The sequence below is a fragment of the Molossus molossus genome, unplaced genomic scaffold (genome assembly GCF_014108415.1).
Source record: "Molossus molossus isolate mMolMol1 unplaced genomic scaffold, mMolMol1.p scaffold_m16_p_13, whole genome shotgun sequence".
Taxonomy (NCBI): Eukaryota; Metazoa; Chordata; class Mammalia; order Chiroptera; family Molossidae; genus Molossus; species Molossus molossus.
This window is the reverse complement of record NW_023425348.1, coordinates 42132918-42147313: the sequence shown is the minus strand read 5'-3', so window position 1 is coordinate 42147313 and position 14396 is coordinate 42132918. Positions and strand designations below refer to the sequence as shown.

The window sequence follows — 14396 nt, the reverse complement described above, 5'->3', positions numbered from 1 at the left end:
TGAACAAAAAAATGGAAAAATGTCCTCAGGTAAGGATAAAAAAAAAAGTTGATTGAGACTGTGAAAATGATACAGCGTGCGCTCGGTTGCCTGAATCAATTATATACCCCTGTACTACAATTAAAATAAAAATTACTGTATGTATGGACTGTAGGCCTATGTATTCGAGCACCCCAGGAATCCTTCAACGCCAGGTGCAACTGCTAGAGTCTGAAACGGATTAACCATGATAAATGAGGGACAACTGTATAAAACACTACTGTCTTCCATTTAATGTATTCAAATTTCTGAACTTATTTTCTCATGGTCCCTATGGACCCATTCTTGACTCTTAAGGATTGTATCAGTTCAACCCTCTGCCAGCTGGTGCACAGCATCTCGGGATAGTCACCCACTGTCCATGAGAGATTAAGTGAATTGATGAACTGGCAACTTTACTTAAGGCTCTAGGTGCTGTGAAAGGAAACTGCGTCATGTACTGCACAGTTCTCTGCTTCCTAATTGGTTTGCCCTTTGCCACTGCACTGGCTTCCCAAACCAACCGCTCACTGTGTGAGTATCTCCTTTTGAAGATTAAAGCTAGCTTCCCTCCCCTTACTGGGTCTATCTCCCTTCCTCAGCCCAAGTTCTCCTACCAAATAAAAAGTCATTCTGTTAGTCCATTCCTTTGCATAGAAATCTAGAATATAGCTCCCTTGTTTGAAACTCACCTGCCATCTCTGACTGCTTATATGCAGAGCATTTTAGGACCTCTGCTGTGTCCCCCCACAGCCTCCCACACACACTGCCCACAACTGGAGCCCTATAAAGCACATTCAGCCCTAATTGGCATGGAAGCCTCTCTGTCCTGGATCTGGGTGCCTGGCCCAATGGTGTCGATTGCTATGCTTCTGTCGGCTTCTTTACTGTTCCCTGGGGGCCAACCCACCGCTCTCTTGGGCCATCGCCATAGACAGTTTTTAGTTATATTCGTCCTTTCTCAGAGTGCCCGGTACAAAGTGTGGTGAAAGAAAGTAAAACAAATGAACAAATAAACACCATGTTCAGCAACTTCCAAGGGGTCTCATTACTTAGAGAATGAAGTCCAAAATGAAGCCTGATTTCAAGTCTCCAGAATCTTTGCCCACCTACACTTCTCAATTTTTCCCTGGTGCCAAGTTCCCAAATTCCCAGACTCCCTCAGCTCTTGTCAGAGACATGAAAAGAAGGCCCTGTGATCTGCAAGCAATAGGCAGAAGTGGAGTAGGCCTCTGACTTTACCTGCATGTCTGCGGGTATTTTCCAAGACTTTTCTTTTTTCATTCTCTCTCCACCTGGAAGGAAGCAGACTATCCATGAGCCTCACAGACCACTTCCAAATATAACAATAATCCAAGGCAGTAGCCAGAAAAGAAACATTATCCAGTAAAATTCTCACTTAAGCAGAGGATTTGTAGTTTTCTCCTATAAAGGATAAATCACAAATGAAGAAATGATGGGCATGATGAGGTCTACACCACCACAGTCTCCTCTAGCTAAAATTCTTCTACCTACATTTTTCCTCTCCAACTTGAACCTTGCAATCCTGTAGGACTTGCCCTACAAGGATTCTCAAATGTAATTTTCTTGGACAGATAAACACTATGGCCTATAAAAGGACAGTGATTTTCCCAGGGTCACCCAGCAACTAAGGGGAAAAATCCAGGGCTAAATCCCCATCTTCAGGGCTTGTGAACATGCCGTTTACACAGCACCCCACCATGTCCAGTTTGTGGAAGGTGGGAATATAGAGGCACTTGTTCTAGACAACCTTCAACCCTGTCCTCTCCCACCTGATCCACAGAATCTGTGGTAACAGGCTTTAACTGAGCTTTAGTGACAGTCCTTATCCTTAGCACACTGTCCTGTGCTGAGGAGGTGGAAGGGGTGTGATGAGCTGTAGGCAGCATGGGAAGAAATGAAGGGTTCAGATTATTAACCTGCCTTCCTGAGAACTTGCCATGAGGGATGGATTATAGGAAGAGTGTTTAACTGTTTTTCTCAACTTTTCATAAGAACCATTTATACTTTTATTTTGAAAAAACAACAACAAAGTAATATTATAAATATAAAATAGTATGGAAATTCCTCAAAACAGATATACCATATACCCCAGGATTTCCATTTCTGGGTATTTGTCCAAAGAAAATGGAAACACTAATTTGAAAAGATATGTGCACCCCTATTTTCATTGTAGCATTATTTACAATAGCCAAGATATGTAAGCAATCTAGGTGGATATACCTAGAGAGTATTTTGCTAAGTGAAATAAGTTAGGCAGAGAAAGACAAATACCATATGGTTTCACTTATATGTGGAATCTAAAAAACAAACAAACAAAACAAAAACAGACTCACAGAATAAAGAAGGGATGGTTACCAGAAGGGAAGGGTGAGGGTAGCGGTAAAAGGGGAAGGGGAATATAGTCAATACTACTGTGATAAGTTTGCATGATGACAGATGATAACCAGATTTAGTAGTGTGATCACGTTGCAAGGTATAAAACTCTTGAATCACTATATTATAAATCTGAAACTAATATAATAAATATAAGATTGTATACCAACCAACTATACTTAAATTTTAAATAAATTTAAATTACAAATATATGCTTACCAATGAAAATAAAATATGGCAAAAATGAAAATCGCAGAAACACTATCCATGAGAAACCATATGAACGTATAGTGACTTGGTGTCTACAAAATACAAAATAAATCACAATCAAATAATTTTATTGTTGGAAGGGATTTTCAATCATATGGGCCAAGTCCCTTGGTCTGCTGCGAGGGCTGGGGAGGGAGCGGAGGGGCAGGCCAGGTGGAGGAAGCCTGTTTGATGTGGTGGTCTCAAACACAGAGAATACCTGCTGCTTTCCTAACAATCACCCCTTCCATGTGTCCGGGGCTCTGCAAGGGATAAAACTTCACACCCTTCATCTCCTTTGACCCTCAACACAGAGGCCTGAGGGAGTCCCAGAGAAGTCACATGGCAAGTCTGCGCTGGACCCAGGACTACAGCCCAAGTTCTTGAGCTCCAGTGCTCTGTGTTTTCACACCATGGCTTCCAGTGACCCAGGTTTCTGCGGCTCCCTACAGACCTCAGAAGTTAGAATTCTTGCATTTTTAATGGGCTCCCCAGATGATGCTGAAGTAACCAGTCAGTGAGCCAGCATTTACAAACCACTGTTCTATATCATGATGCTTCAAGTAGGCTGAAATTATAATTCTCCCTTACCTAACATGCCCCCTTCTCCACACTCCTCGCCTGAATCACACACATCCCAGAGCTCCATCTCCTGGGGCCTCTTGTGTGAATTTTCTAATTCCCCGGTTTGATCCTCCCTTTCCTCCTCCACTGTTCCCCTTACTTGATGCTACTGGGGCTGGCACTTTTTATTCTTTCTTAGGCCATTCTCCTCCCTATCCCAAGGTCTTTCCTTGGACTGAATAAAGATATTAATAAAAACACCATTGATCCTGATACTAATGAGAACAATGAACCATTAATGAGCATTTACAGGAGCTAAGGAAGTGTTCTAAGCACTTGAAGGGTCTGTTCACATCTCGTCCTCTCAACAGCCCTACTAGGCAGATACAGTAGAAGCTCTCAACCACCTTCCACTAAACTGAGGCTGCTAATCTCCTCCGGGAGACATACTGACTGATGCTTTGGCCTGCTCCAGGATGCCCACCAGGTGAGCACCACCAAGCAACACCAAGAATAGGTTGTTCTTGCTCCTCAAGTGGCTTAGAACAGTTGTTTTTATTGTTATAATTGTGCAGTGAAATGTTACTTAAATCTGCGTGAAAAAAAAAGTATGTCAATTTTGAGAAAACTAAGTTGGTGATTTAAAAAACCCAGTGAAGACAGAGTAGGTCATTAAAAAATAAACTGCATTTGAATTAGGTGTAAGTAAAATGCTATGAGAGATTGGGGCAGGAAGATTATAAAAATCTGGGTGTAGTCCTCATTCAGATTGTTTCTCCCTATGACTATGGTCTTGTTCTGCTTTAATGAAACTTAGAAATCATAGCTGGTCCATCTGGATGTCTAAATAAGCAAGAGAACACAGAATCCAGTCAACTAAATTATCCTCAAAGACTTTGAATTTATGCCAAAAATGAATATTTTAAATTAAAAATAAAATGGGGAAGGTATGTTATAAAATGACCAAAATAGTCCTCCCCAAATGCAAGCCTGTGTACAATGTGACTTTGTGGGCTGCTTGGGAAAGCTTTGTGATGCTGGCCCTGCCTCCCTGAACAAAGCGACACGGGGTCTTTTCACAAAAGCTCAGGCCAGGTGTAAAAGAAAATGTTTAGTCTTTTTTTTACTTATACACTTTTAAAACATCTTTTTGAATTTTGAATCACAGGAATCTATTATTAATTCAAATATTACCAATTTAAGTATTAAAATGAGAAGTTTTATTTAACTTTGAGACAATGTTGATTTATGGGGATAGGATTATGGAGGAGTGAGTGTGTTGCATCTTTTTGTAATGACTGAATTTTATATAATAAACACGTTTTCTTTGTAATCAATTTTAAAAACAAAAATGTTAGAAAAATAAGTAGTAGACACATGAAGGGGAATTATATAAAGACAGACAGGTGGAGAGATTTTACCTTTGCCAAGGGACCTGCCATCCAAGGTTTCCTTCAGGGTCACCTCCAGAGCACTGCTCAAGCTACCAATAGGAGTCAGCAATTTTACAATGCCACCAGAGGGCCTCAATGCAACCTGGGCCCTGTGAGATTGTACCCTTGACCCAGATCCCCTCTCCAGGTCCTAACCCTGACCGAGTCAGAAAAGGAGGCTGGGAAGGCTGGAGTATGGAGAAGACAATGTGAGCATTTTACTCACACCTAATTCAAATGCAGTTTATTTTTTAATGACCTACTCTGTTTTCATTGAGTTTTTTAGACTTCTTTGCCTAAAGCTTTTACTTTCAAGGCAGTTTGAAGTTTGAGTTATTACTTTTGATTCTGAATTGAGGCTTTTTGGTGTTCTAAAGTGAACCTTTAAAAATTATCTAAGAGTGACGAGAAAAGCTATGAGACCTGAGTAAGATTTCATTCAGGGGCAGGGAACAAGCTAGTTCACAGAGCAGTGTAAAGTGTCCATGGAGAAAAAGTAAGCTGTTTTCTGGTGTACACTATTGTGTCCCAGTCAGGCAACCTACTTGACACAGATAAGAAAAAGTCTCTGTAGCAGTTAACTAGTTAGCTGGGCTCCCTCAGGGATGAGATTTAGCTAAGACTATAAATCAGGTCTTCAGGCCCCTAAGCCTCTGGCAATAAGCAGCAGCAGGGCCAGAAGGGGAAATCAAGCTAGGTGACCGGACACTGGCTCTCTTCTTCAAATAACATTTTGTTCAGGACACACAGTTTCACTTTGGAGTGAAGCACACTTGTTTTTCTCCCCACACCTTATGCCACTGTCATTGCCTCTAGGAGGGTGGGGCTGCAGTGACAAAACTCGAGACTCAGACCTCATTCTGAATCTTGCCTCATGCAACAATGTGCAAGAATCGTTATACCTTCAAACTTCAGTTTTCTATGGGGATAATTAACGGTGGCTAACTCAGAAGGCTAAATTATATAATGTATAAAAAGAATACTGTAAGGATTCGATAATCAGCAGGTATTAGAATAATACTAATGTCTCCCTGAAAAATCACAGGAGGACCTGGGTGAGGAAAGGGAGAATGCTGCATCTCCAGTATAATAGAAATCTCCGCTCTTAAGTAGTTCCCCAGGCAACTACACAGTGGGCTATGTACCTGTGGGGCAGGGGATATGAACCCCTATTATACGGACTTGGAAGAACAATCTGGACCATCAGCTCACCATGACGTAATGAGGGTGATTTATCTGCCTCAGAAGCTGAATGTTGTCTGTGGTCACTGAGTGAATCCTGGAGCACCAGGCCAGTGAGAAGAGCCAAGGCTCATTGACGATATACAAGTTGATGGTGATGTTAGCTGCTTTATAGTCTCTGGAACAAAAACAGAACCCACAGGAGATTTAGACTTAGCCTTACCCTCATTATCTAAAAGGGGAACAGCCACCAGGTTTGTGAAAGGCTGTGGCTTAAATCACCAGAAGCAGCTGGTCCTGAAGCAACTCATGAAATGACATGCAGAATGGGCCCATGTTGCAATTAGATAAAGGGATGGATTTGTGGTATTATAGTAAACTGGATATCCTAAGGGGAAAAAAATGGAAAGAGGAAATGAAAGGAAAAAGAAAAAGAACAGAAAAGAAAAACCCCATCTGTAGTACTTGCTAATTTCCATGGTGTAAAAATACTCCAACCATAGCCAACTTCAAGCTGCCACTGGTAAAACAGGTTTTCAGAGTTTCTGAGTATCTGATAATTGGCTCCCACAAGCCAGTAGGAACAAGCTTCAGCACATTATTGGGTAGGAGCTAGACTTACTTTTGTCAAAGCACTTGACAACGCTCTATCTGCTTTTCTATCAGTCTTCTTTACTTGGGTGTAAACAAATTAAAGGCAGAGACAGTGTCTTATTCATCTTTGTATATTCAGTACATAGTATACTCCCTGCCTTCTTAAATAGTAATTGAAGGAATGATGCCTGGCTGGTGTGATTCAGTGGACTGAGTGTTGTCTCATGGCCTGAGAGGTCCAGTTCGATTCCCGGTCAAGGCACCTACCTGGGTTGCGGCTCCGATCCCCAGTGAGGGGCATGCAGGAGGCAGCCAATGGATGTTTTTTTTTTTCTCTCTCTCTCCCTTCCTCTCTCACTAAAAAACAAACAAACAAACAAAAAACATTTTTAATAAAAAAATACATACATACATCAATGTTTCTATTTCTCTCTCCCAAAAAATCAATAAAAGAAAAAATATATATACATATATATGTATAAATATAAAATAGTAATTGAAAGAATGAATAAATGAATACCACTTTGGTGAATATTTAAAATTCAAATATAAAGAACTTTAACAAACACTGAGTAAGGAAAATGCAACCAAACTTTTCCCAATGCACTAAATGTCAGTAGATACTTCTGTACTGTCCAGAGACAGGAAGAAGATAAGTACAGAAATATTTAGTAATTCAAGTTATCGTTTTCAGGGATTAAATTTCTCCAAAAATACACTATGTAAGTGCCTTCAGAATTTTTTTTGGAAATTTGAGTTGGGTAGCATATTGGAAACAGCTCTCTATAAGCTTAAGTTTCTGTTGCTGCTGTCATATACTGACGAGGCAAGTTCTTACACTCAGCATATAAACTAAAGGTAATAATACCACCTTTGCAGGAGTGTTGTCAATTAGTTACCCAATATGTCTCTAAGACAATTCTACAGATCACCTACATATACATTTAAAAGATAAATAAGCCCTGGCCGGTTTGGCTTAGTGGTTGGAGTGTTGGCCTACAGTCCAGAGACCTGGGTTCGATTGCCGCTAAGGGCATGTACCTCAGTTGCAGTTTGTCCCTGGCCCTGCTTGGGTTGTGTGGGTGGCGGCCACTCGATGTGTCCCTTTCACGTCAATGTTTCTCTCTCTCTCTCTCTCTCTCTCTCTCCCTCTCTCTCTCTCTCTCTCTCTTCCTCCCATTCTATCTGAACAAATAATGAAAAAATGTCCTTGGGTGAGGATAAAAAAAAAAAAAGAGAGAGAGAGAAACAAGAAAACAGCTACTTTTTAAATATTTTAAAACCAACACAAAGAACAATCACATTTCTTTATATTAATAATGAACATATAGAGACCGAAATTAAAAACACAATACCATTAAAAATCACTCCAAAGAAAACTTAAAACTTAGATACAAACTTAACAAACTAGTCCGGCTGATGTGGCTCAGTGGACTGAGTGTTGTCCCATGGTCTGAGAGGTCCAGGTTTGATTCTCAGTTAGGATACATGCCTGTGTTGTGGGCTCAACTACCAGTAGGGGGCGTGGAGGAGGCAGCTGATGGATATTTCTCCCCACATCAACATTTCTATTTCTCTCTTAAAAAAAAAAATCAATAAAAACATATTTAAAAAAAATTTTTTTTATTGATTTCTTTTTATGAGAGAGAGAGGAAGGGAGAGGAAGAGAGATGGAAACATTGATGAGAGAGAACATCAACTGGTCGCCTCCTGCATGCCCCCCACTGGGGATTGGACCCACAGCCTGGGCACATGTCCTGACCGGAAATCGAACCGGTGACTTCCTGGTGCATGGGTCGATGCTCAACCACTGAGCCACAGCGGCCGGACCAAAAATATATTTTTTAAAAATAAAATAAACTTAACAAACTAAGCATAGAAACTTGTAAGTTGAAAACTAAAAAATGTAATGAAAGTCATCAAAAATTATTGAAATAAATGGAGAGACATATGTGTTCATGGATTAGAAGACTCAGCATTGTAAAGATGTTGATTCTCCTCAAACTGATTTGCAGGCTTAAGGAAATTCCTATCAAAATCCTAGCAATGTGTTTTGTATAATTAAGCCAGCTGATTCTAACATTTATATGGAAAAGCACAACTAAAGAAACTAAAACAATCTTGAAAAAGAAGAACTGGGAGGGAATCACCCTACTCAAAATCAAGGCTTAGTATATAGTTACAGTAATCAAAACAGTATGGTATTAGAAGACATAGACACATAGATCAGTGAAATATAATTTGATACTCAGAAATAGACCCACACAAGTATGCCCAAATGAATTTTGACAAAGGTGCAAAAGCAATTCAATGGAATAAGAGGAGTTTTATTAATTTTTTTTTTTTTTTTTTTTAACAAATGGTGCAAGAGCAATTAGGCAACTGAAAAGATAGGGATGGGGCTGGAAAGAAACACTGTTTTATGTCATAAAAGTTAAGCTGTTATGAATTCAAAATGTTATAACTTTAAGTTAAATGTAATTCCCATGGTTACCACAGAGAAAATAGGTATAAAATATACACAAAACAAAGTAAGCAAGGGATTTAAACATTTCACTACAAAAAGTCAACTAAATATAAAAGAAAACAGCAATGCAGAAAACAAGAGACAAATAATAAGGCATACAGAAATAACAAAATAAAATATCAAATGATAAAAACAAAATAACAAATATTTACAGAAATGACTGAAGTAACAAAATGCTAAAAGTCCTTCCCTATCAGTAATTATTTTACATGTAAATGTATTAAACTCTCCAATCAAAAGACAGAGATTTACAGAATGGATAAAAACACAGGATCCAACTTTATGCTGTCTACAAGAGACTCATTTTATATTCAAAGACATAGATAGATTGCAAGTGAAAGGATGAAAAAAAAATTCCATGCAAAGAGAAACCAAAAACATCAGGGGTGGCTATACTAATCTGAGACAAATAGCTTTATAACAAGAAAGGTTACAAGAGACAAAGGACATTATATATTAATAAAATATTCAATACAAGAAGATATAACAATTGTAAACATTTACATACATAACAGATCAACCATATTTACAAAGCAAAAACTGATAGAATTGAAGAAGAAAAATAGACAACTGTATAGTAATAGTTGGATACTTCAATATCCCAGTCTCAATAGTGGATTGACTAAGCATGCAGAAATTAAGTGAGAAAATAGAGAATTTAATCAACACAAGAAACTAACTATATCTAACAGATGTATACAAAATATTAAACCCAAAAATAACAGCATACACATTCTTCTCAAGTGCACAGGGGTCATTTTTCAGAATATACCATATATTAGATAACAAATTAAATGTCAATAAATGTGAAAATATATCATACAAATTATCTTCTTCAATCACAACAAGGTAAAGTAGACGTTAGTAACAGAAGAAAAACTGGAAAATTCACATATTTGTGGAAATGAAACAACACATTGTTAAGCAACCAAAGGATCAACAAAGAATTCACAAGGGAAGTTAGAAAATACATAGATGAATGAAAATGAAAACACAACATACCTAAACTCATGAAATGTAGCAAAAGTGGTTCTAGGGGAGAATCAATGTTTACATTTCAAAAAACAAGAAATATCTCAAATCAACAACCTAAGTTTACAAAAACTTGAAGAGAAAATTGACCCAACATAGCAAGAGGAAGAAAATAATAAAAATTAGAGCAGACATAAACAAAATAGAGGACAGAAAAACAACAGAGAAAAATCAATGAAACCAACAGTTAGTTCTTTAAAAAGATAGACAAAATAATAAATCTTTAGCTAGATAGAATAATAAGAACAGAAAAGAAAATACTCAAATTACTTAAATCAGAAATAAAAGTGGGGACATTACTACCAATTTTACAGAAATAGAAAGGATTATAAGAGAGTACGATGAACAACTGTTCCCCAACAAACTGGATAGCCTAGATTAAACGAATAAATTTCTAGAAACACAAAACCTACCAAGACTGAGTCATGAAGAATTAAAAAATGTGAAGATCTAAATGAGTAAAGAGATTGAATCATTAACCAATAATCTGAAAAAGAAAAGTTCTATACCCAATTACTTCACTAATGAATTCCCCAAATATTTAAAGAACTAATACCAACTCATTAAAATGGCTATATCGACTTCTGGTCAAGATGGCGACGTAGGTAAAAGCAGTGTTGTGTCCTCCCACAACCACATCAAAGTTACAATTAAACTACAGAATAACCATCATTCAAAACCACCTGAAATCAAGCTGAATGGTAGTTCTACAACTAGGAAATTAAAGAAGCAGCCACATTGAGACTGGTGGGAGGAGTGGACGCGTGGACCAGCTGGTCCCACACCCACGTGTAGCAGAAAAAAATTAGAAGGATACTTTGGCTGGGAAGGTCCTCCCTGAGGACTGAGGGGTCCCCATCCCACACCAGGCACCCAGCTCAGGGTTCCAGTGCCAGGAAGAGAAGTCCCCATAACTTCTGGCTGGAAAAAACAGTGGAAACTGAGGCTGAAGGAGGCTGAGGCAGCTGGAGCTCCAGGCAGCTCCTCTTAAAGGGCCCGTGCATGAACTTACTCGGACTCACACCCTCCAGGCTCCAGCGTGGGGGAGGCAGCTTGAAAGGCACCAGAGACATATAGGGAAGAACTGAGTTGTTTGGCATTGGAGCAAGGGCTGGAGAGGTCTGGACAGATGTGCTATCACAGGCCTTTCTTCCTTTGGTGAGCCCTTTCCTGGGGCGGCAGACAGCCGCCATATCTGGGACTCCAGCAACCTGGCTCACACTGTTTGCCCTGCTCTGGTGATTCCCTGAGGTCCTGCCTCACCCAAATTTCAGGCCCACCCAAGCTGTCGCCAGTTGCTTTACCATAGGATTGGCCTGTCTTGGATCTTGCTTCAGGTTTCCTAAATTCTTTCAAACAAGCAGCATCTGGTCTCAGCTAGCCCCATACCTCTTGTTAAGTAATACATAGAAATAAACATAAGGAGGTAGCCAAAATGAGGAGACAAAGAAACAGGTCCCAAATGAAAGAACAGAACAAAACCCCAGAAAAATAAGCAAAATGGAGATAAGCAACCTAACAGATGCTGAGTTCAAAACACTGGTTATAAGGATGCTCAATGAACTTAGTGAAAACCTCAATGAACTTAGTGAGGGCCTCAAGAACATAAAAAAGGACCAGTCAGAAATGAAGGAGGCATAACTGAAATAAAGAATAATTTACACAGATTCAGTAGTAGAGTAGGTAAAGCCAAGAAGCAAACCATCGCTTTGGAATATAAGGAAGCAAAAAACACCCAATCAGAACAGCAAAAAAGAAAAAAGAATCCAAAAACATGAGGATAGTGTAAGGAGCCTCTGGGACAACTTCAAGCGTGCCAACATTCGCATCTTGGGGGTGCCAGAAGGAGAAGAGAGAGAACAAGAAATCGAAAACCTGTCTGAAACAATAATGGCAGAAAACTTCCCTAACTAGGTAAAGATAACAGACATACAAATCCAGGAAGAACAGAAGAGTCCCAAACAAGATGAACCCCAAGAGGCCCACACCAAGACACATCATCATCAAAATGCAAAAGGTTCAAGACAAAGAGAGAATCTTGAAAGCAGCAAGAAAAAAAGCAGTTAGTTACCTCCAAGGGAGTTCCCATGAGACTGTCAGCTGATTTCTCAAAAGAAACTTTGCAGGCCAGAAGGGAGTGGCAAGAAATATTCAGAGTGATGAAAAGCAAGAATCTACAACCAAGATTACTCTATACTGCAGAGCTGTCATTTAGAATCGCTGGCCATATAAAGAATTTCCCAGACAAGAAAAAGCTAAAGAAGTTTATCACCACCAAATCATTATTATATGAAATATTGAAGGATCTTTTTGAAGAAAAAGATAAAAAATGTGAACAAACAAGATGGCAATGAATACATATCTATTAACAATTGAATCTACAAACAAAATGAACATGCAGAACAGAAGCATTCTCATAGATACAGAGAACATTTTGTTGGCTGCCAGATGGGAGGGGGTTGGGGGAAATGGGTGAAAAAGGTAAAGGGATTAAGAAATACAAATTGGTTGTTAGACTGACAAACCTCAAAGGGAGGGGGGTTTGGGGGGTGGGAATAAACCAAAGAACTTATATGTATATATGCATAACCAATGGACACAGGCAACAGTGTGGGGAAAGGCGGGAGGGGGTGGCAGTGGGGAGGAGGGGGTCAATAGGGGAAAAATGAGGAACATCTGTAATACATTCAATAATAAAGATCAATTAAAAAATAAAATGGCTATATCAAACAGAAATCGACAAGGATGTGCAAAAATTAGTGCATTGTTGGTAAAGCTGCTATGGGAAACAGTATAATAGTTCCTCAATAAATTAAAAATAGAATTACTATATGATCCAGCAATACTATTTCTGGGTGTAACAGGAATATCTTAAAGATATTTTGGTTTGCCCTGGCCCATGTTGCTTAGTGGTTAGAGTGTTTGCCTGTTCTCCAAAGGGTTGTGGGCTGATTTCTGGTCAAAGGCCCATATGTGGGTTGCAGGTTCGATCTCTGGCCTGGTCAGGGTGTGTGCAGAAGGCAACCAATCGATGTGTTTCTCTCACATCAATGTTTCTCTCCCCCCCTCCTCCCTACTTCCCTCCCTTCCACTCTAAAAAAAAAAAAAAAATCAATGGCAAAAATATCCTCAGGTGAGGATTAACAACAACAAAAAGATATTTTAGGTTTGATACCAGAGAATGGCAATAAAGCAAATGTCGCAATAAAACAAATGTTGCAATAAAGCCAGTCACACAAATTTTTTGTTTTCCCAGTACATATAGAATTTATGTTTATACTATACTATAGTTTATTAAAAGTGCTATAGCATTATGTCTAAAAAAAACAATGTATATGCCTTAATTTTAAAAAATACTTTATTGCTAAAAAATGCTAACTATCATCTGAGCCTTCAGCAGGTCATAATCTTTCTTCTGGTGGAGGGTCTTGCCTCGAAATCAATGGCTGCTGACTGATCAGGGTGGTGGTTGCTGAAGGTTGGAGTGGCTGTGGCAATTTCATAAGACAACAATGATGTCTGCACCATCGATTGACTCTTCCTTTCACAAATAATTTCTCTGTAGCATGTGATGCTATTGATAGCATTTTACCCACAGAACTTTCAAAATTAGGGTCAATCCTCTCAAACCACCCATGAGGGCTAGAATCAACTTCCAATATCCTGTTAATGTTGATATTTTGACCTCTTCTGATGAATCACAAATGTTCTTAATGACATCTAGAATAGTGAATCCTTTACAGAAGGTTTTCAATTTACTTGGCCCAAATCCATCAGAGGAATCACTATCTATGGCAGCTAGAGCCTTACAAAATGTATTTCTTAAATAAGACTTAACAGTTAAAATAGCTCCTTGGTCCATGAGCTGCAAATGGATGTTGTGTTAGCAGGCATGAAAACATTAATCTCATTATACATCTCCATCAGAGCTCATGGGTGACCAGGTGCATTGTCAATGACCAGTAATATATGTATTTTTTATTGTTGAAAATATTACAGCTGTCCCCCCTTTTCCCCCATTGACCCGCTCCTCCCCACTCCCACCCAGTAATATATTTAAAGGGATCTTTTTTTCTGAGCAGTTCTCAGCAGTGTGTATAAACAATGTTGAAAAGAGATGTGCTGTCATCCAGCCTTTGTTGCTTCATTTTATAGGGCACAAGCAGAGTATAAAGGGTGTCCCCTCAAAAATGTATACAGGGTATCTGTAGATTCTATTACATTTTGAAAATGAAATGTATTTTAATAAATACTAGCTTTATAGATATTCAAAGTTGTGTATACATTTTGGGGGGACACCCTATATTTAGCATAATTCTTTAGGGCCCTAGGATCTTTGGACTGGTAAATAAGCATTGGCTTCAACTTAAAGTCAGCAGCTGCATTAAGCCCTAACAAGA

At 38.9% G+C, this 14396-nt stretch overlaps 1 protein-coding gene across 1 annotated transcript in view; it reads right to left on the bottom strand.

The window, feature by feature from the left end:
* Nucleotides 1-14396, bottom strand: part of LOC118628537 (glycerophosphodiester phosphodiesterase domain-containing protein 4-like) — a 94541-nt gene that overhangs the window by 7857 nt on the left and 72288 nt on the right. The window contains 2 exon segments of the mRNA XM_036259523.1: nucleotides 2642-2717; nucleotides 5874-6021. Of these exon segments, the coding sequence (XP_036115416.1) occupies nucleotides 2642-2717; nucleotides 5874-6021 (224 nt within the window).